A 24,843-nucleotide genomic window follows, 5' to 3' on the forward strand; every position below is an offset into this window, starting at 1 on the left:
TGATCATGTAAAAATATATAGCAGCCAAATACTCTAAACACATGTTTCTAAATGTGGAGTGAAAAACCGGAGAACGCAAAGAAAAATCCACAAGACGGCTGGGAGAGAGAACATGCAAATTCCAAATGGACAATCGATTCCACGACCTCCTGTATTCCAGGCGAGGGAGTTAACATCTTGCCACCACGACCCGGAAAAAATTAACCCGTAAAAACAAAGTTTTTCACTATAAATCCTTTATATGCGTGGCGGCTAGAGTCCTCTCGTCCTCTGGCTTGAGATGCCTGCCACCTATGGGTGACATGATTGCCTGCCACCATTAAGCAATTGGTAGTTAAATATAATTAATTTTTTCCTAAAAAGTGTTAAATTTTGGAAAAAAAATTTCACGAAAATAAATTGTCACGCACAACGAGTCTGTGCAAAATGTCAGCTCGATTGGATCACGGGAAGTGGGTTAAAAAACGACCAAAAGATTTGCACGGTCGTAAGCGCGCAAGCAAGCAAGCAAGTGAACTTAATATAAAGGATTTAAAAATACTTCTGAAACCAGCACACCACATCTAGTATACATATCGCAATGTTCGTAGCTGCTCGTGCCGTGCCAATAAATGGAATATTTCCATTGAAACCTGCAGCCACCCGAGATCAACATCACCGCTTCATCTCACAGCGCAGGGGCACAGCCACGCTTTGAAATGTTGCGTGCCATGAAGGGCCATTTCCCGAAACGATGCCTACTGACGAATTTGTCGAGTGCTTTTGGAAGTTGGACAATGTTCTACTTACAATTCCTGGCGGTTACTCCTTTTTATGACAGATGCAATATTACTAAAAACGTGCCCCGTGGGAAAGGTAAGCGCATTCAGCTTCACATTTAATTTAATACACAGCTTTCTATTTATGCAAAGCTATTACTTTTATGGATGTGTGTGTGTGGTAACTACTGCATGTGTGCTTTCTGAATGTGTATATTGCGATTGCGTGTTTTTGCTGTGAATATATGCTTCCTGACTGAATTGTGCGTGTGTGTTAACTGTGATTGTGGTCTGTGTGTGTGCTCACTGTGATTGTGTGTGCTGTGATTGTGTGTGCTGTGTGTGTGCTAACTGTGATTGTGTGTGCTGTGTGTGTGTTAACTGTGATTGTGTCTGCTGTGTGTGCAGTAACTATGATTGTGTGTGCTGTGTGTGTGCTAACTGTGATTGTGTGTGATGTGTGTGTGTTAACTGTGATTGTGTGTGATGTGTGTGTGTTAACTGTGATTGTGTGTGATGTGTGTGTGTTAACTGTGATTGTGTGTGATGTGTGTTAACTGTGATTGTGTGTGATGTGTGTGTGTTAACTGTGATTGTGTGTGCTGTGTGTGTGTTAACTGTGATTGTGTGTGATGTGTGTGTGTTAACTGTGATTGTGTGTGATGTGTGTTAACTGTGATTGTGTGTGATGTGTGTGTGTTAACTGTGATTGTGTCTGCTGTGTGTGTGTGTTAATTGTGATTGTGTGTGCTGTGTGTGTGCTAACTGTGATTGTGTGTGCTGTGTGTGTGCTAACTGTGATTGTGTGTGCTGTGTGTGTGTTAACTGTGATTGTGTGTGCTGTGTGTGTGTTAACTGTGATTGTGTGTGCTGTGTGTGTGTTAATTGTGATTGTGTGTGCTGTGTGTGTGTTAACTGTGATTGTGTGTGCTGTGTGTGTGTTAACTGTGATTGTGTGTGCTAACTGTGATTGTGTGTGCTGTGTGTGTGTTAACTGTGATTGTGTGTGCTGTGTGTGTGTTAACTGTGATTGTGTGTGCTGTGTGTGTGTTAACTGTGATTGTGTGTGCTGTGTGTGCAGTAACTATGATTGTGTGTGCTGTGTGTGTGCTAACTGTGATTGTGTGTGTTGTGTGTGTGTTAACTGTGATTGTGTGTGTTGTGTGTGTGTTAACTGTGATTGTGTGTGTTAACTGTGATTGTGTGTGCTGTGTGTGTGTTAACTGTGATTGTGTGTGATGTGTGTGTGTGTTAACTGTGATTGTGTGTGATGTGTGTGTGTTAACTGTGATTGTGTGTGATGTGTGTGTGTTAACTGTGATTGTGTGTGCTGTGTGTGTGTGTTAATTGTGATTGTGTGTGCTGTGTGTGTGCTAACTGTGATTGTGTGTGCTGTGTGTGTGCTAACTGTGATTGTGTGTGCTGTGTGTGTGTTAACTGTGATTGTGTGTGCTGTGTGTGTGTTAACTGTGATTGTGTGTGCTGTGTGTGTGTTAATTGTGATTGTGTGTGCTGTGTGTGTGTTAACTGTGATTGTGTGTGCTGTGTGTGTGTTAACTGTGATTGTGTGTGCTAACTGTGATTGTGTGTGCTGTGTGTGTGTTAACTGTGATTGTGTGTGCTGTGTGTGTGTTAACTGTGATTGTGTGTGCTGTGTTTGTGTTAACTGTGATTGTGTGTGCTGTGTGTGTGTTAACTGTGATTGTGTGTGCTGTGTGTGTGTTAACTGTGATTGTGTGTGCTGTGTGTGTGTTAACTGTGATTGTGTGTGCTCACTGTGATTGTGTGTGCTGTGTGTGTGTTAACTGTGATTGTGTGTGCTGTGTGTGTGCTGACTGTGATTGTGTGTGCTGTGTGTGTGCTAACTGTGATTGTGTGTGCTGTGATTGTGTGTGCTGTGTGTGTGCTAACTGTGATTGTGTGTGCTGTGTGTGTGTTAACTGTGATTGTGTCTGCTGTGTGTGCAGTAACTATGAGTGTGTGTGATGTGTGTGTGTTAACTGTGATTGTGTGTGATGTGTGTGTGCTCACTGTGATTGTGTGTGCTGTGTGTGTGTTAACTGTGATTGTGTGTGCTGTGTATGTGTTAACCGTGACTGTGTGTGCTGTGTGTGTGCTAACTGTGATTATGTGTGCTGTGTGTGTGTTAACTGTGATTGTGTGGTCTGTGTGTGTGCTAACTGTGATTGTGTGGTCTGTGTGTGTGTTAACTGTGATTGTGTGTGCTGTGTGTGTGTTAACTGTGATTGTGTCTGCTGTGTGTGTTAACTGTGATTGTGTGTGCTGTGTGTGTGTTAACTGTGATTGTGTCTGCTGTGTGTGTTAACTGTGATTGTGTGTGCTGTGTGTGTTAACTGTGATTGTGTGTGCTGTGTGTGTGTGTTAACTGTGATTGTGTGTGCTGTGTGTGTGCTAACTGTGATTGTGTGTGCTGTGTGTGTTAACTGTGATTGTGTGTGCTGTGTGTGTGTTAATTGTGATTGTGTGTGCTGTGTGTGTGTTAATTGTGATTGTGTGTGCTGTGTGTGTGCTAACTGTGATTGTGTGTGCTGTGTGTGTGTGTTAATTGTGATTGTGTGTGCTGTGTGTGTGCTAACTGTGATTGTGTGTGCTGTGTGTGTGCTAACTGTGATTGTGTGTGCTGTGTGTGTGTTAACTGTGATTGTGTGTGCTGTGTGTGTGCTAACTGTGATTGTGTGTGCTGTGTGTGTGTTAACTGTGATTGTGTGTGCTGTGTGTGTGTTAACTGTGATTGTGTGTGCTGTGTGTTAACTGTGATTGTGTGGTCTGTGTGTGTGTTAACTGTGATTGCGTGTGCTGTGTGTGTGTTAACTGTGATTGTGTGTGCTGTGTGTGTGCTAACTGCGATTGTGTCTGCGTGTGTGTGCTAACTGTGATTGTGTGTGCTGTGTGTGTGTTAACTGTGATTGTGTGTGATGTGTGTGTGTTAATTGTGATTGTGTGTGCTGTGTGTGTGTTAACTGTGATTGTGTGTGCTGTGTGTGTGTTAACTGTGATTGTGTGTGTGTTAACTGTGATTGTGTGTGCTGTGTGTGTGCTAACTGTGATTGTGTGTGCTGTGTGTGTTAACTGTGATTGTGTGTGCTGTGTGTGTGTTAACTGTGATTGTGTGTGCCGTGTGTGTGTGCTGTGATTGTGTGTGATGTGTGTGTGTTAACTGTGATTGTGGTCTGTGTGTGTGCTATCTGTGATTGTGGTCTGTGTGTGTGCTATCTGTGATTGTGTGTGCCGTGTGTGTGTGCTGTGATTGTGTGTGCTGTGTGTGTGTTAACTGTGATTGTGTGTGTGTTAACTGTGATTGTGTGTGCTGTGTGTGTGCTAACTGTGATTGTGTGTGCCGTGTGTGTGTGCTGTGATTGTGTGTGCTGTGTGTGTGTTAACTGTGATTGTGTGTGCCGTGTGTGTGTGCTGTGATTGTGTGTGATGTGTGTGTGTTAACTGTGATTGTGGTCTGTGTGTGTGCTATCTGTGATTGTGGTCTGTGTGTGTGTGCTAACTGTGATTGTGTGTGCTGTGTGTGTGTTAACTGTGATTGTGTGTGATGTGTGTGTGTTAATTGTGATTGTGTGTGCTGTGTGTGTGTTAACTGTGATTGTGTGTGCTGTGTGTGTGTTAACTGTGATTGTGTGTGTGTTAACTGTGATTGTGTGTGCTGTGTGTGTGCTAACTGTGATTGTGTGTGCTGTGTGTGTGCTAACTGTGATTGTGTGTGCTGTGTGTGTTAACTGTGATTGTGTGTGCTGTGTGTGTGTTAACTGTGATTGTGTGTGCTGTGTGTGTGTTAACTGTGATTGTGTGTGCTGTGATTGTGTGTGATGTGTGTGTGCTATCTGTGATTGTGGTCTGTGTGTGTGCTATCTGTGATTGTGGTCTGTGTGTGTGCTATCTGTGATTGTGGTCTGTGTGTGTGTGTGTTAACTGTGATTGTGTGTGATGTGTGTGTGCAGACCAGGTTGCTCGCTCACGGCACTTGACCCAACAACCTGTGTATACTTCAGGGGGGATCTTTGTAATTTTTCTGGTGACCAGGGGCGCAAGTGTTGTCTCATCCATTTGTAACCTGTTGGGGGAGGGGTATCTGGACAGCCACGACACCCACAGTACCTCGAGTTGAGGGTTGCCTAGCTCAAAATCGGAATAATAATTTATCCTGGAGGAATCCGATTAGTTTTTACCTGTCGAATAATACAACTCCTGTCGTGTGTTTGTACTGTTTGTTGTTGTACCGTTCTGATCCCGTGGCCCCCACTGGAACATCTGTGAACAAGAGCTTTACAGCTCATCAGGATTCCTCCTGCGGTATATTAAACACAGATTCTGACAACACCGCCAAGTGGCTGAGCGCGATTTCAAAACGCGAAACACGTGGTGCGTGCCCCTCGTCGCTTGTCGTATTGTTTACGTGGCGACGCCGTCGCAACACCCAATCAGTTTTCGCTTTACTCCGCAAGGCGTTCACCTCGGCCAATCAGAGACCGCGTTATTAGTCGCGTTGCCTGGACAACCGCGTGTTGACGCCGCGTGACAGCGCTGCATCCATCATCATCACCAGCAGCTCCTCCATCACCTCGTCTCTCACCACCACCACCACCATCACCTCGTCTCTCATCACATCCTCCATCACCTCTTCTCTCACCACCACCATCACCTCTTCTCTCACCACCACCACCATCACCTCTTTTCTCACCACCACCACCACCACCATCACCCCGTCTCTCACCACCATCACATCCTCTCTCATCACATCCTCCATCACCTCGTCTCTTTTCGTCACGGCCCGTGGCCTCGTCGCCTCATGTCTTCAGGCCGCCCCTCACGTCGCTCCGCTCCGGGTGAGAAGGATGGAGCGGTGCGGGTGAAAGGTAATTGACGAATACCGAACATCAGCGGCCGCACCGTGGCCATCAAGTGGTGGTACAGAAAATCATTAAAATAACTCCTTTTTGTGTTTAATTTTGTTGTCCTTCCCAGCACCACCGAGTAGCACGGTTGGCTACGTGCGGTGCGAAAGAAGTTCAACATACATAGACTCATAATCTTGGTTCTTTCGGTAAAGTCACGTAGAAGAAAAAGAATCAAATAATAAAAATAAAAACGGTTTATTATTATTTTATTATGTCCTTTCTACGTGACTTTACCGAAAGAACCAATAATATGAATCCCTGCAGTCACGAAAGCTTTAAATCGAAATACATAGACTCACACAGAGCACCATAGACTCACACAGAGTACCATAGACTCACACAGAGTACCATAGACTCACACAGAGACTCATAGACTCACACAGAGACCCATAGACTCACACAGAGACCCATAGACTCACACAGAGACACATAGACTCATACAGAGACCTAGACTCACACAGAGACACATAGACTCACACAGAGACACATAGACTCACACAGAGACCCATAGACTCACACAGAGACCCATAGACTCACACAGAGAGTCATAAATCGATGTTCTGATTCTGACCATGGCCCATGGTGATTGGTCATTGTCCCCCCGGACCTCCCCCGCCCCTCTGATCTGCCACTCGTCAAAAGTTCATTAGGTTGCAGGTCAAGGGGTGGAAATATTTTCCGGAGGTCAGCCCCGGACAGCTCCGGCTGAAATGAAGCCCTGCTTGTATACGCGTGTGCCCGCGCGTGTGTGCATATTGTGGGGAGCGGTAGCGGTTAGCGCGCTGCGCTACAAACACGGCTACCACCAGTGACGATTATTTTAATCGGTCCTGGGCATCTCCTAGGTTGACTCAGCCTCAAATGAGTACCTGGTGCGGTGTGTAAAATCATTGCCTCTGGGACAACAGACAAAGGCGATTGGGCGAGGTGGTGCTGGCCATGCGTACCATACCCCCCTTCATAGCTGCTGCTCGCTGACAGCACTTGCCCGAGCAGTCTGTTACAGGCTCTACGGAGGGGGGGGATCTTTGTCTCCGTGTGCGTTTGCCTACGTAGCGGGCGGCACAGGAGCGCCTCCTCCCCGAGGGAACCCGTTCCGAATCCCGGCAGACGTGGACGTCCTGCAGCTGCGGGCTCGCGAGAGGGAACGCGCGAACCAGGTGACGATGGCACCGCGTGTCTCACCCAACAGGATGGGATCGTAAATGACCTGCTCGCATTGGGATCGTAAATTGACCCCAACCGGATGGGATTGTAAATTGACCCCAACCGGATGTGATCATAAATTAATCCAACCGGATGGTATCGTTAATTGACTCAAACCGGATTGGATCGTAAAATGGCTCCAACCGGGATTGATCGTAAATTGACTCTAACTGGATTGGATCGTGAATTGACTCCAACCGGACTGGATCGTAAGTTGACCCCAACTGGATGGAATCGTAAATTGACCCCAACCTGACCCCAACTGGAGGGGATCGTAAATTGAACCCAACCAAATGTGATCGTAATCTGACCCCAACCAGGGGGGATCGTAAATTGACCCCAACCAAATGTAATTGTAAATTGACCCCAACCGGATGGGATTGTAAATTTTCCAATGGGGATGGGACCATAAATGGCCCGACCAGATGAGGTTGTAATTTACCCAACCAGATGAGGTTGTAATTTACCCAACCAGATGAGGTTATCTGACCTGACCCATCCCGACCTGACTTGACCCAACCCGTGCCAATCAAGCAGCCGTAACCATGCAAAACTAAGTGAACATAATGGACTGTATTTTCAACAACTCCACCTCTTTGCAGGTAATAACAGTGTGTTGAAAATCTGTAGTGCATACAAGTGCACTGAACTGGTTTATATCAGCCCTTTTTTTTCAAGGGAGTGATTTTTGTTTCTGCGCGTGTAAAAAGGGCTGCTGTACACCAGTAGGGGGTACAGCTGGTGCATCTGCCAGTCATCTCAGTCAATCAACCCATGGCACCACCTGGGTCTGTCCCGTGACCTGTCAGCGAGCCTTCGATACTACACTTGGCCTCAAAGTGCACCTAGCTTGGCACAGGCGCCGTGGTGACGAATGGCAGGTATTGATATTGCAGTTAAGTGCACCGGTACTGTATGTACTACAGCTTTTCAATATACTCTACTGTATTACCCACCAAGAGGTGGAGTATAACTTGCTTACGTGTTTAAATACAGTCCATTATGTTTACTTAGTTTTGCATGGTTTACATAGTCATAGATTGTTGGGGTAGTTTTACAAATTATGAAGCACAATCAATGTTTTCTAAATGGCCCTGAAAATATATGCAGGGTGTCATTGTGAAGGCGATTGAAGTTTGAGAAAATTTATTTATACAGCGAGTCGGTGTTTTAACATGTGTTGTACACACATCTGAATGCACCATCACCACCATCCCAGCATGCATGAAATATTCAGTTCATTGGAGTGTGTTTGACACCGTGATATTTTACGAGCATTTCTCCCTCATCAACAATGGTGGACACTTTATTTCTACGCTAATCAATGTCACAATTTGCTGACGTACCAACACCAAAAGTAAAAAAAAGCCAATGCGTGATCACACAAACGATTACCCACATCAGTACAGGGTCTGAATTGTTCCGTTCGAAAATCATGGAACTGCCCATTCAACGGTTTGTTATCCGTCATCAGAAACAGAGCTCACGTGAACGCCACGGCCATCGGCACCCTCATCGGCCATCACGGTCACATGTAATCAAGCCACTGCTAGATGAAGGTCTCCCACATGCTGTGGTTAGGTTCGTTCAATGACTCGTCATGCCTCACGCATTATCTTTGCTCCTGTTTCGTCCTGCGCCATCTGCCCGTGACTCTATCGTCACCGGACATCTCGCCTCGCGATACATTCTACCCCGCGTCTTTAACCCTGTGCACGTCTCTATTCTTAGACCTGTCCTTAAATCTCCCCCTAACTCTAAACCTGTTTAGTTTTGTTTCCAAATTTCAACTTTTCCATAACCTTAACCGCGTGCCTAAAGCTAACCCTTACTCTAACCATAACTGTGAATAACCAGCATCATGTATTACTGCATGATAGACTCCTGGTGCCGTTTTGGTCAAAGGGGTTGTTGGTCAGCATGGATTTGTGGAGCTGGAGGTTGGTGGGGTGTTTGGTAAATCTAACCTATCTCTAACCCTGTCTCTAACCTTGTTTTTAACCCGGACCCTTTCCGTAATTCGAACCCTGTCTCTAACCATAACTTTGTCTCTGTCCCTAACTCTATCTCTAAACCGACCTCCGCTCCTAACCCAATCTCTCCCCCTAACTCTGCCCCTAATCCTGTCTCTAGCCCTAAACCTTGTCCCCAATTCTATCTCTAAACCTAACCCTGCCCCTAACCCGATCTCTAAAAACCTCAACCTGCCCATAAGCCTCTCCGTAAATCTAACCCTGCCCCTTAACCCCCGTCTCTAAACACAACCCTGCTCCGATCCCGGCTGTGTGAACTCATGGCGTGCAGGAACGCGAGAACGCCCGCGGGCTACGCGTGCAGGACAAGAGCACATTCGCGAGCCGCGTGCGCGCAAACCAAGCCCGGAGCCGGCATGGGGACCCCCTTCACGACGCGGGGGAGGAGGAGGGGGACGATGCTGAGCAGGGGTCCAAGCTGCAGAAGAGGCCCGGAGCTTCCAGCCTTGGCAAGGACCCCGCGTGGACCCTGGCGCTCACGAGGGGTGCGTGACGATCCGTGAATATGTTTTATGCCCGTGAAATTATTCATTTCACCTTTCCCCAATTGTATGAATCGTCACAATTGATGGATCGCTACTGGTTTTTAGGTTTGTTTGTAGACAGTATTAACTTTTTGGCGAATGGTATCGCCTCTAGTGGTAGTAGTTGTGATGTGAACGCACTATGTACTCTACCTCTGTATGTATGAATGTTGAACTTGTTTCGCACCACATGTAGCCAACCGTGCTAATTGGAAGTGCGGGGGAAGAACAACAAACTAAACACCAAAAGCATTTCTAAAGAAATGAGTTTTTAATCGAGATTAACAAAATATTGCTTTCCACTTATGATAACCATAGCTGGGAAGTTATTGCATAACTTTGGATGATATAAAAGTTATGTGCCCGGACTTGTTCTCGAATTTTTCATCTCAGAGCTGGAATTATGCCAAATTAAGTGAGATTTCAAGTTTGACATGATGGGGTTTTTGTGTGTGTGCTGTCATTGTTGTCCCAGTTGAGATTGTGAACTCGCTACACTTTACAACCCAGTTTAGTCAGGGAAGATTGGAACCCGGCTTTGAATGCAGGATCTCAGCAGTGTTGGCAGGGCGCCGCGGTGGCGAGATCTTAACTACCTCGCCGGGTATACAGGAGGTTGTGGGTTCGATCCCGACCCTGACACCTGCATATTTGGAGTTTGCATGTTCTCTCCGTGGTCGCGTGGATTTTTCTCCGCGTCCTCCGGTTTTTCCCTCCACATTTAGAAACATGCGTTAGTATTTGGCTGATATATATTTCCATGTGACAAGGTCGCTTCTGAAAAAGAGCTATATAGCCCAGTGGGCCTTACCTGGTAAAAAAATATAATAAACTAGTTCTACCTTGCTCTCTCTCATCCTCCCTTGGTCACCCTGTCAAGGAAATTCCCTTCTCTGTAGATAGTTTTGAATGCCTGACCACTTTCTCATATTTCCCTCATTCTTTAGGCATTACTCGTTATTCAATATCATTCTTTTTGTTACATTTTTGGGCTGCCTGTTTGACGTGCGTGTCAATGTAAGGTCATTCTTACCTCGCCCTTGTCATGTTGAGCCCCCTGTCTTTTTTTTCTCTTGTGTCAAGTCACGCCTCGTGTGTTTTGACAACATGCAGTGTGACCTGGGGACAGCAAGGTCAAACTCTGTGTGTCGCAGCAACCTCCCATGTTATATCTGGCAGCATGTGTGTATGTGGGTAGAGGTGGCGAAGGGGTTAGTGCACTGCACTACGGACCCAGCAAACTGAGTTCACATCCTAGCCGTGGGTGTCATCAGTCGGCGAGCGATATTCGAACCAGTCTTGGGTCTCCTCTAGATCGACCCAGCCTTAAATGAGCACATGGTGCAGTGAGTGAACATCAGCATTGGGGGGACTAAGGCAGCCAGGCGTGGTGCTAGTTAGTACTTACGGCACTTGCCCCATCAGTCTATTAAAGGTTATATGGGGATCTTTGTGTTGTACGTTAACTCTGTGAGTTGGGATTGTGTTGTGACTGGTGTAATCGTGTGTGTTCGTACAGACCGCCAGGTGGAGAAAGAGGGGCTCTCTGAATTTGTCTCCCGCAAGCGAGAGATGTTCCTTGTGCAGGTAACGGGGTTCAAGGGCCAACATGCCGCTGCTGACTTCTCGCTCACACACACAAACGAGACTGTCTCGCTCCGGCCCGTTTTCTGGTACTATTCCGATTATTCCTGAACCCAACAAGATGTACGTATGTGCACACATGCATTGAAATCCTATGCAAAAGAGCTTTATAGCTCATCGGATTCCTCCAGTAAAAATAGAGATTCTGAAAATACACGATTCAATGTCTGTACCCTGAATGCGAAAATCTCTTTTAATTGATAAATCCCGCTGAATCGTCCTGCGCATGCTGTGTGTGCCGTGCACAGTATGGCCTGAGCGTGAAGCGCGAGGAGATGCGCGCCCTGGAGCAGCAGGGAGCGCGCGAGGAGCGAGCGCTTGAGCAAGCGGAGCGCTTTCTGGAGGACGACGCGGCCATGTTCGATGAGTTCCTTAAGCAGAACGATCGCAGCGCCGTGGAGGCCATCAGGGTGTGAGCGTTCGCACAGCATCGGCACTGCACTTGCGCAGCACCCGGTACTGCACCGGTACCGCATCGGCACCGCACCAGTACCGTACTGGCACCGTACTGGTACCGCACTGGAACTGCACCGGCACCGTACTGACGCAGCACCGGCATCGTGCTGATACCACACCGGCACTGACTGGCACCATACTGGTACCGTACCGGCGCAGCATTGGCGCAGGACCGGCGCAGGCCCGACAACGCACCGGCACCACACCATTTCCATGGTAATACTACAGCAGCATAGCAATGCAAATCAAGACACAATCACCACACCATTACTACAACATCATCACACCATTGCCACAGTAGTATCACACCATTATCACACCAACGCTGCACCAGTACCACACCATCAGCACACAATTACCACACCAGCACTGCACCATTATTTCACTAGTACCACACTGCGCAAGAACCATCATTGCACAATCTCCACACCAGTGCCTTACCAATACCACATTTCCACCACGTTACTTGCTAGACTCACCTGCAGCATTGCCCAGCGTGACTCAACAAGTCCCACGTCGGGGTGGCTGATGTGCCGCGTGGTTTGTGTGCGTGCTCGTTGGCGCGCCGTGCCCCAGAGCGGAGATGGAGATGAAGGCGCGGATGGAGCAGGTGGCTGAGATTAAGAAGCTGACGGCCCAGATCGTGTCCGCCAAGAGGTGAGGCCTGTGTTCCGCTCTGCAGGCCGCTTGGCAGCGACATCGTATTCGGCCAGGGGTGGGCAACGTATGGCTCTGTGGGCTCGTTTCCCATGGCCCACGGCTTCATTTAACACGGCCCGCACCATTATTTCATATGGCTCTGTGGCTTCATTTCACACAGCCCACAACTTCGTTTTTGTTACGTGGCCCATGGTCTCTTGAGTCTTACCAAGAGCTTAATGTCAGCCGGGTGTCTCCGTGTCAGTGAAATCGGAAAATATTTCCGCACATGGCACACTACATCAAGTATACCTCTCGTCATGGCTGGCTGCTCATCACGTGCGACCTACTCCAACCAACCAGCGGCATCAAAATTACTCGGTGAGAATATTAGGCCAGTACCTATCACTTCGAGACTATCACTTAGATATGGCCTGCAATGATATTAATCCATCACTGCCAGCATCAGAGCCACACAAATTGGGTACTGGAGGGGAATATTTCCAAATTGCCAGCACTGTTTCTATTTTGAACGAACTCGGTCACTTATATCACTGCAGGTGCCTCTTTGCAGAGAGCGATGTCTGAGGTGTGTATGCTCCTGTGCGGGCGCGTGGCTGATTCGCGCTTCGTGTTGCATTGTTCAGTGAGATCGCACGGCAGGAGGATCTGCTGCAGGAGTACCGATTGTATAAGCGCTTCCTGGAGGGGCTGGCGCCACCGGAGTGGCACCAGCGGCGGCGCGAGCGCAAGCGGGCGGCACGAGCGATCACAGCACCCGGGGAGGGAGCAGTGGAAACGGAGGGAACCTCCCCATGCAGTGAGACACAGCAAATAGGACGGCCGCCCATCCTGAGCTCTCACGCTATGCCCCCCTGTTCTGTGACCTGCACGTGTGTGCCTCTCACTATTTCAACATTCGTGTTCGCAGGAAAGCCCAGCGGAGTCTGAAGATTGTTCTGCTGGAGGGTTGTGTTACATTGTAATGTTTTGCCAATTTAGTTTTTTAAGAGAGTTGGGATTCACGTGGGAGGAAATCGGAGTTCCAGTTTAAAATCCAGAATGTTTGTGAGGATAATGCTGAAGAGTTTGCACAGACGATAACAACAGCCCTAATTTCAATTATATAGCATCTAAATACAACCGCATCTCAATATGTTTACAAGTGTGATCATGACATGAAGGTAAAAAGGATTGGGGTGTGGTCAGGCCAGGGAAACCTGTGAAAGAAGAGAGCAACACCACAGGACAGTCCGTACGTCCGATTAGCACGATTGGCTACGTACGGTGTAAAAGAAGTTCAACATACATACAGCCAAGGCTGAAACAACTGTGGCCCAGCATCAACAACACCCAACAATCCCCACGGAAAGCCAGGGCAGCACCAACGAGTCCTAAGGCATCCTCAGGGAGGTGGGGTCCGGGGTGATTCACCAATCATTCTCAGGGACAGCCAAGGTAGCACTGACACATTCCATTCCAGGGCAGCCCTGGCGACAAACCAAGAAAGGAGGCATTGGGAGCAAGAACGCAGAGGAATGGTCAGACAAGGTTCAGGAGGAAGTGTGTGTCAGTTCAGTCAAGCTATGGGGAGCAATGAAAACAAATTAGGTGGTGGAAAAGCCCGTAAAACAAAGAGGCAGAGGGGATACTTGGGGAAGGTTTGTGTCGGACAGCAGCAACATCAACACCAATATACAGCCACGTCCACCCAAGTGGAGGTCAGGAGAGAGGCACAGCTCTCAGGCGGCCAACCTACCCGCCACCACCAGACGGGGGTTCACAAACCCAACTTCTGTCGTGCCAACTCCTGGCCACCTGCTCTAAATCGCAGTGGTGATGGTGCACCACTATGGCCAATTCAACATTTACCATTGTGGGTGCACTACAATGATGTGTGTGTATGATCGCTGGTGATTGCATCACGGGGGTGATTGTGCGTGCAATTCCTGCAGAGCCAGAGAACAGCAAAGGAGACGGAGGCAGCTCCAACGCCTCCCAGGACAACTCTGACGACAGTGAGGGGGTGAGTGAGGCGTCTGCATCCCTTGCTAAGTCAATGGTCAGTTCACCACTTACACTGGTCATTTCACTCAGTCGTTCACTGAACAGATCACTGAATAGATATCCGACAAGTTAAATAGTTCGTTTATTTATTAGTCCACTAAACAGATCACCGACTAGTTCACTGCAGGTTAAAGGTACCGAGTGTTCCGGTTTGGCCAGAACAGTCCTGGTTTTAAAAAGTATTTTCCTGAAATGTTCTGGCCTCATGCTCGACTCATGATACAGGCAAACGCTGGAGCTACCTGAGTGGTGGATGGCGCTACCTGAGCAGTGAATGGGGCTACCGGAGTAGTGGGCAGGTTTACCTCTGGAGTGGGTCGGGCTCTCTGAGCAGTGGGTGGGGCTACTTGAGTTAGTGGGAAGGGCTACCCAGGTAGTGGGCGGTGCTACCTGAGTAGTAGGCGGGGCTACCTGGCAAGTGGGCAGGGCTACCTGACGAGTGAGTGGGGCTACATGTGCAGTGGGCGGGGCTATCAGAGGAGTGGGCAGGGCCTATGAGCGAATCAGAAACAGCCAATCCCCTCATTGTGTGGAAGAGGCTAGTGATTGGGTGTTGCTATGTAAAAGTGCGTAGGGCTGTCATCTCCCCATATGCCCCAGTTTAGCCGCCCCTGAATGAACGTGCCATTGTTTCACTTCCATACTAATCATGGATGCTGGTATGGTGTAATAGTGAGCAATTTACTTTTCTAGAGGTTACCGGTTCACTCTTGTGGTGCAGCAGTTGAAAACACCCCACACCTCTGTCCTCCCACCATTATAAATGGCTACACCACAGGTATTGTGTGGTTGAAGAGTAGGCCAAATACCCTTTAGAAGGGGCTATCTAAATTTCCCTCTAGTGGAGGCCCTGCCACCAGCAGTGGCATGAGTAGGCAATTTCAGGGCTGCTCATTTACCTTTATCGTCCAATTTAGTCTTGGAGAATCGTCATGAGCTGGATTGCTCCTCCGCTGGCCGGGCCATTCTGCGGCCTGGCGAGATGTTAACTCCCTTGCCTGGTATACAGGAGGTTGTGGGTTCGATCCCGACCCTGACACCTGCTGTATATTTGGAGATTGCATGTTCTGCCCGTGGTCGTGTGGATTTTTCTCCAGGTCCTCCGGCTTTTCCCTCCACATTTAGAAGCGTGTTTAAAGCATTTGGCTGCTAGAAATGTCCACGTGATAAGCCACTTCATTGAGCTATCATTAGTGGCCAGGTCGCTTTATGAAAAATAACTAAATAGCTCAGTGGGGCCTTACCTGGTGGTAAAAAATATATCTAAATGTGGATGCCGTTGCTCACCCAGGAGTTTGAGCTGCCGCTCAGCAGCCCCCAGGAGCTGCTGGACCTGTTCACGGAGTTGGAGGAGCAGAACCTCTCCCTGATCCAGAACTCCCAGGACATGGAGCAGTCCCTGGAGGAGGCACGCCAGAACATCGCCAGCACGAACCAGCGGCTGTGAGTTCAGATGCTTGCATACAGCACCGAGTACTCGTTTAAGGCTGAGTTGACCCAGGGGAGGTCCAGGACAGGATCGCATAACACATGCCACTCATGTTCTGCATCATGGTCGAGAATGAGAAGGTGGCCACTCGGATAGGAGCTGAATTCACGCAAGAAAATATGCAAACTTCTGCACAAAGCACCGACAAATATCCCCCATATAGCTTACATAGACTGCTGGGACAAGTTAAATTAGTTTGCACCTACTGAGGCTGGAACGATGCACAAGTAAGTGGTGTGGCCATTGTTTACACTTCACCAGGTACTTGTTTCAGGCTGAGTTGACCTTGAAAGGCCCAAGACCTGTTCAAATATTGACGAGGTTTGATATTCTTTGGGTCTTTCGGTGAAGTCACATAGATAGGTTAAAAGAAAATAACAAAAAACTACGACGTTTCGATCGCAACACAAGCGGTCATCATCAGGAAAAGGGGGTTAGCTTCTAAAGGTAAACTGTTTATAAAGGTTTGAAATGGGTGTAACCCAAATGTCAGCAGCTAATGTGGTTGGCAGCAACCACGACCGTGGTTGGTTTTCCACCAATCAAAGGGCTGCCAGGGGAAAATTAGCATGTTAATGTAAAATCGGTGAGCAGCCTCCATGGCGCGCGCGCTGAGGTGGCTATGTTCATGTGAGAGATTAACATGTTAATGTGAGAGATTAACATGTTAATGGGAGATTGCAGAGCAACAACCTCTAAGGTGGCGCGCGAAGTAGCTGTGTTAGTGTGAACCTGTTAATGAACAACTAACATCGGAAAGTGCTAGGATCGGAACATCATAGCCATACACTTTGGTTCTTTTGTCACGTAGGTATAAAATAAAATAAATCACGACGTTTCGGACGCAACACAAGCGTCCGTCATCAGGTGGGAAAGCATGGTCTGCTGCTGAGGCAGACTGTTTTAAAAGGTTTGAAATGGGTGTAGCTCAAGGGTTATAAAGAAGTGGCCGGGGCTAGTGATGTTAATGTGATAAACTGGTTGATAATGTCCTTCCAATGATTGCTCAATTTGTACCCATCTTCTCGGTTGGAATTGTGTCTGTGTCTTGTTTTATAGATGGCTTCATGAACGAATCTTTGTTGATAGCCAGTGGGTTTGCAAAGTACCTTCATCTTAGAGAAATCAATTTCATGTGAGCCCACCGCATTAAAACAATGATCAGCCACGGCCGTGGTATTGGTCCTACCGTGTTTCAGATCTGCCTTATGTTCACGAACACGGTCCGAGACATGTCGCTTAGTTTCCCCAATGTAACTACTGCCGCAGACACAGCTTAGTTTGTAGATGCCGAGGTATTGCATGTCAGGGATCACATCCTTCACATCCCAAGTTCGATTCCCGCTCACGACCAACACCAGTGCAACCACACACCACCATAGAACCACACACCACAAAATACAATCCCACACCACTACATACAACCACACAACACTACAATCATCCAACACCACGTACAACTACACACCACTACGTATGATCACACAGTACTGTGAACCAGTCCTGGGTCTCTCCTAGGCTGACTCAGCCTCAAATGAGTACCTGATGCTATGTGGAAATCATCACCACTTGTAAGACAAATGCGGCCAGGCATGGTGTTGGCGACCCACCCCCTCGTGTGCCGTGTCGGGCTTTTATGTATGTAGAACTTCTTTCGCCCTGTACGTAGCCAACCATGATAATCGGAGGTGCGACCTTCATAGGTGCTCGCTAACAGCGCTTGCCCCAACAGTCTGTTAAGGCTATACGGGGGATGTTTGTCTTTGTGTGGTCACGCTCGACGTTACAGGAATAAAGAGACAGAGACCCTCGATGTCCAAGTGCAGGAGCTGCGTGCCGCCATCGCTCACGAGGAGGAGAGGGCGTCCGACCTGGAGCTCCAGGCCAACGTGTTCTCCCTCGGCGAGCTCCGCCAGGAAGAACAGGTGGGCAGCCCCGACCGCTGGCCCAAGCCCTCGCTCACCCTCACCACGCATCCTACCCCACCCAACTCACTCTCCTCGCACCTCCACCATCGCAAACTACTCCCGTGGCTCTGTGTGTTGGTCGCCATGTCTCCTAGTATCTGTGTGTCCCTGTCTCCGTGTACATGTTCCTTTTTTCGAAGTGTTTTGGTGTCTGTGTTCTTGTGTCGAAGCTTCCTGGGGTCTGTGTGTCCTGGTCTCCATGTGTCCTGGTGTCAAAGTGTCTTGGTCTTTATATGTTTGTGTGTCGAAGTGACCAGGTCTCTGTATGTTCTTGTGTCTAAGTGTCCCGACCTATTTGTTTCCTGACCGCTGTGCGTCTTTGGTGTCTAAGCATCCTGGTCTCCATGCATCCGAGTGTTTAAGCGTCCTGGTTTCCGTGTGTCACGGTGTCTAGGTTCCCACGTCTCCTTGCTTCCTTCTCTTTATGGTGTCCTCGTGTCCGTACGTGCTGCCCTCCGTCCGCGCGCCCCGCTATCCACGCATTGTCGTCCTCTCTGCTCGCGCCCTCCGCTTCGACCGCCGCAGGAGCAAATGCTGGAGGCACTCAGCGCCAAGGTGTGCGCCGTGTACCGGGCATGTGTGGGCACCAGCGAGGGGAATCTGGGAACACTGCAGATGCTCACGAGTGTGGAGAACCGCCTCGAGGAGCTGCTGGTGGAGCTGGAGGGGATGCCCCCGGAGCGGGTGCACAGTGCCGAGCGCGCCAAGCACAAGGAGCGACGCTTGCGGTGAGACTCTACTCCTACTGTTACTATTTTACCAGGTAAGGCCCCACTGAGCTATGTAGGTCGTTTTTAGGAGCGACCTGGCCACAAATGATAGCTTAACGAGATGGCTCATCATGCAGAAATTTACCGCAGCTAAATACTCTAAACGCACGTTTCTAAGTATTGAAGGAAAAACCGGAGAGCCGGAGAAAAATCCAGACGATCACGGGGAGAACATGCAAACTCCAAATATACAGCAGGCGTCAGGGTGGAGATCGAACCCATGACCTCCTGCATACCAGGCGAGGTAGTTAACATCCCCCACCGCGGTGCCCTTCCTCTCTTCCTCCTCCTCCTCGTATTCTCCTTTCCCTTCCGGCTGCCGATGCATGCTACGTACGTAGCACCCGGCCATCTGATTATTAATGTAATCGCTCATGTTCTCAATAATCGGTTCAATTACGTTATTTGTGATCGTGTACGACAGTGTGATCATATGGAGTGGTGTGTGGTTGTACATGGTGTTATGTGATTGTAATGTTAGGTGGTTGTATCTGGTAATGTGGAGTTGGTGCATCTACTAGTCATCTCAGTCAGTCAACCCATAGCACCTGTGTCTGTCCCGTGACCTCCTTTCAGTGAGCATTCAATACTTAACGTAGCCTCAAAGTTCACCTGGCCTGGCACAAGTGCCGAGGTGACGTCATCGCTACTTAGTGGTGAATGGTGGCTGTTGTTGTTGGTGGTGGTGGTATGTGGTTGCAGTATGCGGGAGGAGAAGGCCCGGCAGCAGAAGCAGCACCAGGAGGAGCGATTGCGCCGGGCGTTGGAACGAGCGCAGGCTGAGATCACACATCGGGTACCGCGCTGACACCGAAGACACACACCACACTCACCGCATACACACCACACACATGCCGCACTCACACCGCACTCACAACGCACACATATCGCACTCACACCACACAGACACATCACACTCACCAGACTCACACCGCATACACACCACACACATGCCGCACTCACACCACACTCACACCGCACACATATCGCACTCACACCACACAGACACATCACACTCACCAGACTCACACCGCATACACACCACACACATGCCGCACTCACACCGCACTCACACCACACAGACACATCACACTCAGCAGACTCACACCGCATACACACCACACACTCATGCCGCACTCATACTGCACACACCGCACTCACAGCACACACACATTGCACTCACCGCACTCACACCAGATACCATGCGGACATATCACACACACACCACACTCACCGCATACACATCACATACAAATCGCCACTCACACCACACACACACTGCCGCACACACTGAACTACCACATACACACGCTCACAAACTCCAGTATCATACTGTAGGGGTGTCAGGGGAAGGATTCCCACCAATAGGAGGGTTATTACCACGCGTACACACACCCCGCTTGAACACGTGCACACAAACGGTTACACTCGTCTACGAGAGAAATGGATTCTTGGTCACCGGACACCTGCAGCACGTTGGTGATAAAACTTGATGAATAGAACAAAAATGTAAAACATCTCCCCACCCCTAACCTCGTTGCATCATTGTAGGCTGCCTATGCTACATATGTACACAATCGCACAAGTTGTTCCGGTAACTACTGTGGCTGCCAATGTATGGCAGTACGATAATGCATCGTACGATATAAGAACCACAATAACACATTGTCCATTTTGCTACGTATCGTCGTCATTTTTTGACAACCACCTACCCATCAACCAAGACCTCCACAATGTTCCTCGCTGCTGACTCAAGTCCCGATCCCCCATCTGAGATCACACTGTCACCATCCTAAAATCCGTAAAAACCCTTGCGAACAGAGTGGCACAAAGCGGACATCCAGAATAAACACCTCATTCGAGAACCAAACATCGCACACCTCCTGGCTTTGACATTGCTCCTCCTTGATAGACACCGGTGGTGTAACCATCAACCGCATCAGAACATCACCACCAGGCCGACGCACACAGCTTCTTCATGGGTGGAAATTTAAAGACAAGCCACAGTCATGCTATTGTGGCCGTGCAACATAGAGTAAACTACTGGAGTCTGCGCTCCTTCCACGGAGGAGATGGAATTGCAAAACTACACAAACTCTCTCTGCTGAAGCCATCTCATGATTCGTAGACCTCAACATTGGCATTTAATTCCTGAACCCATTGCCATCATGCACACGCACAGTTCAGAATATCGTCATATCGTTGTCCATTCATTTCTCATTTCCTGATAAAATATTTAGGAATCAGCGATGATTAAAGTTCACAATATTAAAGTTCTAATAATATAATTATTGCACTACACTTTTAAACTCCTTTTTTTTTTTCTTATACGAATATCTGATGGGATGGCGATGTTGTGACATTATCGCGTTCTGACAGCACGTGTGCATTATAAGCATGATATCGATTTAAAAGTTTCAATGATTAGGGTTATGGTGAGTGAGCTGAGGTCAAATTACTTTTAATCACTTTTTATTTCCATTCAAATTCCATCACAGGACAAAAAAAAAGCAGACGATAACATTGTGATATACAATTACAAAGCTGAGGGAAACAGGGCATCGCGGTGACCATCACAATGTGAAACTCGATAGCGCGCGTTATCTGTCATGTCAAAACGATATCGCGGGAACGCCGGCGATCGGCGACCCCGCGTGCGTTGGCGTTCACAGACGGGGCGCCGGCTGGTGTTCCGCTCGGAGCCTCCCGTGCGCCGCACCCACAAGGAGCGCGGTCAGGAGAGCAGCGAGAGGGAGCAGGAGGAGGCCCTCTATTTCTTCAGCTGAAGATTCACGACGACACGTCAGCTCGCGTGCAGGTGCTGGGCGGACTCTCACGTCGCGCGATCGCGAGAGGTTTGAAGGAGGCCTTCATCCAGCATCGGATTGACCGCTACTGGTGATGATAATGAATCTTCTAGCCTGGTGCAGTCGTGCGACCGCCCTACACAACGCCGCCTGTGTGCCACATGTGGTTGGCTGTGTGTCATCAGCCCCATAGTGGGAGGGTGGGGAGTTGTAAAGGGCTGAAACCCTCCCCCTGGTGAAGCATCGGGCCCCCCTCCTGAATTAATATCGTCATCATCATTCCATTCCTTTGTATTGAAGTGTCCCAATGCGACCTCGTGTGTTTTGTTCTCATTCAGAAGTTATTCGCTACATACATGGACTCCACTTATACATATTAATGACTTAGTTTAACACGTAGACTTTCACGACCAATATCATCCATAATAGAGGTTTGTTTGGGTTAGATCGCGTAAATATATAAATTTGTCGTTAAAACCCGCCACCACCCGACACAGCAAACTAGTAAGGGTTGTCACGCAAACAGAACGTGCCAATTCGTCACTAGTACAGCACACCGGTGTGGTGGAGAGCAAAGCCACAACATTTACAATCTGAGTACGACGTTTCGCCAGTAATTACTGGTGACGTAATCTTTTTTTAATCTCTGCAAGGAACTACTGGTGACGTAACTATTGGCGAAACGTCGTACTCAGATTGTAAATGTTGTGGCTTTTGTCTCCAACACACCAGTGTGCTGTACTAGTGACAAATTGGCACGTTCTGTTTGCGTGACAACCCTTACTAGTTGGCTGTGTCGGGTGGTGGCGGGTTTTAACGACACATTTATATATTTACGTGATATAACCCAAAAACCTCTAATTATGGATGTTTACGACTTTTTAGGGGCTTATCATTTGCATGAACTTATAGCAATATCGGAGTTAATATGAGTTGCATAACTCTGCCTGAAGTACTTGTGAATTCAAACACGTTGCGTTTGATTCCTTGCAGAGATAAAAAAAAGATTATCATCGTCAAGTCAAAATATGTTCATAACCACTTAAAATGTGCCTGTGTGCATCTGCTTCACCGCCATGCATAAGTATACAACTCACCCATAGATGTGTGCCGGAATACGACTGCATAGTTTTACGCGGTTGTGCTGTCAAGCTATCGCGTTGGACTGCTTGTTGTTGGGTATGATGTCCGACGTTTCGTTGCACGTGCCAGGAACTTTTGAATCCATGCAGATCCAACAGCAGAGGGCAAGCGACTGCATACATAACACCTTAGCCCTCAATTCATTTTCTGAAGGTCTCAGCACGTGGTCTGAAACATAGAACTTCAAGATAGAACCCGAAAAACACATCAAAGAGCTGCCGTGTTTGAAATAGTTTGCCCTCTGCTGGTACATCGCCCTTACAAACGACAGCAAATTTCACGATAGAATTAGAGATGATTTCACGATACAACCCGAGTAGAATGCACGGCTAGACACAAGCAAAAATGTTGTTGCTCTGTCCGTTCAGCGTTTTCACATTTGTCAAAAGTGTGTTTAACGTTGACTGTGCAGCCCTCCAACCTCGCCCCCCCCCGTTTTTACAGGGCTGCTGCTGCTGTGTGTGTCCATCAACCCACGTGTGCTTGCTTACTCATGCAAAGCTGCCTGCGTGCCCTATAAGGCGGCGGTGTTGACTGTGTACTGGTAGCGAGAAAAATAAAAAAGCGTCTCTATCGACACCACCATTTGACATCTTGAATGTTGCTTTTGAAAGGAAAAGTGATGATGTGTGCCAAGTCCTCATCATCACCATCCACTCTGGGTTTCTACACGGGTGGAAGGTGGGGGGCGGGGCCAAGAGGAAGGTTACATCATGGCTTGAAGCAGCCCTCACGCGAGAGAATACCCGTCGAAATTTCCGAAACCATTTTGGCGATGCGGATTTGAGATTAATCTCACGCTGGCAGAAGTCGGTCATTATCCTGGATCTGGACGTATTGGCGGTACTACACCAGTGCAGCGAAACACACCGGTCCTCATAAAACCGTCTGCAAACCAAATTTGAGCTGACGTTCGTCTTCCGACTGCTTCGACATCGCGAGAACTGATTTTGACTCGCACCACCCCGCAAGAATTTCTGACCGGGGTTGCGAATCGCGGGTAAATAACTAAATAATGCGTTAATTTGCCTTTTCTTTGTTATACCGCATACCGCCGGATATGCAAAACAATACACGGTTCACGTGCACGAGGAAGAGCAAGGATGACATGGATAGATAACATCAAAGCATGGACGAGGCTCACGCTGGAACAGGCAATGAGGAGGAGGAGCAGAAGACAGAAGTCAGTGGCGAAGGATTGCCCACGGTGCGGATAACCCTCGGATCGAGGTGGGCTGAACGCAAGACTACTACCGATGTACTGCCAATACGTTCATTTAAGCAGAAGATTAAATCAATCCGAGACACATGAAACAATGCCTCTGTTGACAAGACCATTAAGCAGACAATACGCTGCCACATAAATAACAAAAGTTGTGTTTTTCTTACATACCATTAGCCACACGACCCTCGGGGAGCGTGTACTTTTAGCAGCGTTGTTTCGACACAAGCGAATTCCGGACTGGTTTTGACATTGGGCGTCTCAACAGCCGTCAGGCTTGCTTGCAAGGGCCACTTCGAAGAGAAATTCACGTGAATCGAGATAAGGATGCCAGAAATTAAACATAGTTGAGCCTGGGTAGTGCTTGGATGGGCGACTAGCGTGTACAAACAGGTTGTCACAGGGTTTGCGGGGCTATGTGGTGGGTAATGTTCGCGCGCTGCTCTTCGTAACCCGGTGACCCGAGTTCGATTCCCGCTCACGGCCAACACCGATGACGATAATCTGAACCGGTCCTGGGCCTCCCCTAGGTCGACTCAGCCTCAAATGAGTACCCGACGCGGTGTGTAAACATCGCCACTGGGGAGACAAAGGCGGTCGGGCGTGGCGCTGGCCATCCACCCCCTCGTGTACCGTTCCGGACTTCATAGGTGCTAGCTAACAGCACTTGCCCCTACAGTCTGTTAAGGCTATACGGGGGATCTTTTTGTGCGTGGAAAGTGGTAGTTTAGCGGTTAGCGTGCTAAACCTGACGATTATCCGAACCGGTCCTAGGCCTCCCCTAGGTCGACTCAGCCTCAAATGAGTACCTAATTCGGTATGTAAACATCGCCACCGGGGCGACAATGCTAGCCGGGCATGGTGTTGGCCACCCACCCCCTCATGTTTCGTGCCGGCCTTCATAGGTGCTCGCGAACAGCACTTGCCCCGAAAGTCTGCTAAGGCTATACGGGGGATCTTTGTCTAAGGGCTACATCGTGGGCAGCAGAGGAGACTAGCAGCAACGTGCATCGTTTTTTTTTACTGTACTGTACTCATTTTCTTCAAAATCTATGTTCCCCCACCCCACATCTCCAACCGGCGCTGCTCAACGTGTGGTCAAATACCACTCACTGATTAGCACCTCCGATTAGCACGGTTGCCTGCATACGTTCCGAAGGAAGATCAACACACACACATCACTGCCTGCGCGA

General features: G+C 48.5%; 1 protein-coding gene across 2 annotated transcripts; it reads left to right on the forward strand.

Annotated features, from left to right (window-relative positions):
• Positions 1-5,472: 5,472 nt before the first annotated feature.
• Positions 5,473-23,010, forward strand: CFAP100 (cilia and flagella associated protein 100). Of its 2 annotated transcripts, XM_078872507.1 has the most exons (14): positions 5,473-5,641; positions 6,740-6,843; positions 9,194-9,407; positions 10,966-11,033; positions 11,339-11,502; positions 12,123-12,203; positions 12,833-13,005; positions 14,141-14,211; positions 15,544-15,695; positions 17,531-17,666; positions 18,234-18,436; positions 19,181-19,274; positions 21,151-21,296; positions 22,873-23,010. In XM_078872507.1, exons 1-13 carry the CDS (start codon positions 5,575-5,577, stop codon positions 21,262-21,264), a joined length of 1,641 nt encoding a protein of 546 aa, XP_078728633.1. In that variant the 5' UTR covers positions 5,473-5,574; the 3' UTR covers positions 21,265-21,296; positions 22,873-23,010. The 2 variants fall into 2 exon arrangements, with proteins under 2 accessions (XP_078728633.1, XP_078728632.1); XM_078872506.1 differs by having other exon boundaries at positions 21,151-23,010.
• The last annotated feature ends 1,833 nt before the right edge of the window (positions 23,011-24,843 follow it).

This window comes from Lampetra fluviatilis, chromosome 34 (genome assembly GCF_964198595.1).
Source record: "Lampetra fluviatilis chromosome 34, kcLamFluv1.1, whole genome shotgun sequence".
NCBI lineage: Eukaryota > Metazoa > Chordata > Hyperoartia > Petromyzontiformes > Petromyzontidae > Lampetra > Lampetra fluviatilis.

Bases quoted from the DNA above. Each gene is read 5' to 3' on its own strand.
- CFAP100 (XM_078872506.1), top strand. From the start codon at position 5,575: ATGTCTTCAGGCCGCCCCTCACGTCGCTCCGCTCCGGGTGAGAAGGAT. The intron at 14,212-15,543 runs GTGAGTGAGGCG...TTGCTCACCCAG, and splicing joins ACTCTGACGACAGTGAGGGG to GAGTTTGAGCTGCCGCTCAG. The intron at 15,696-17,530 runs GTGAGTTCAGAT...TCGACGTTACAG, and splicing joins GCCAGCACGAACCAGCGGCT to GAATAAAGAGACAGAGACCC.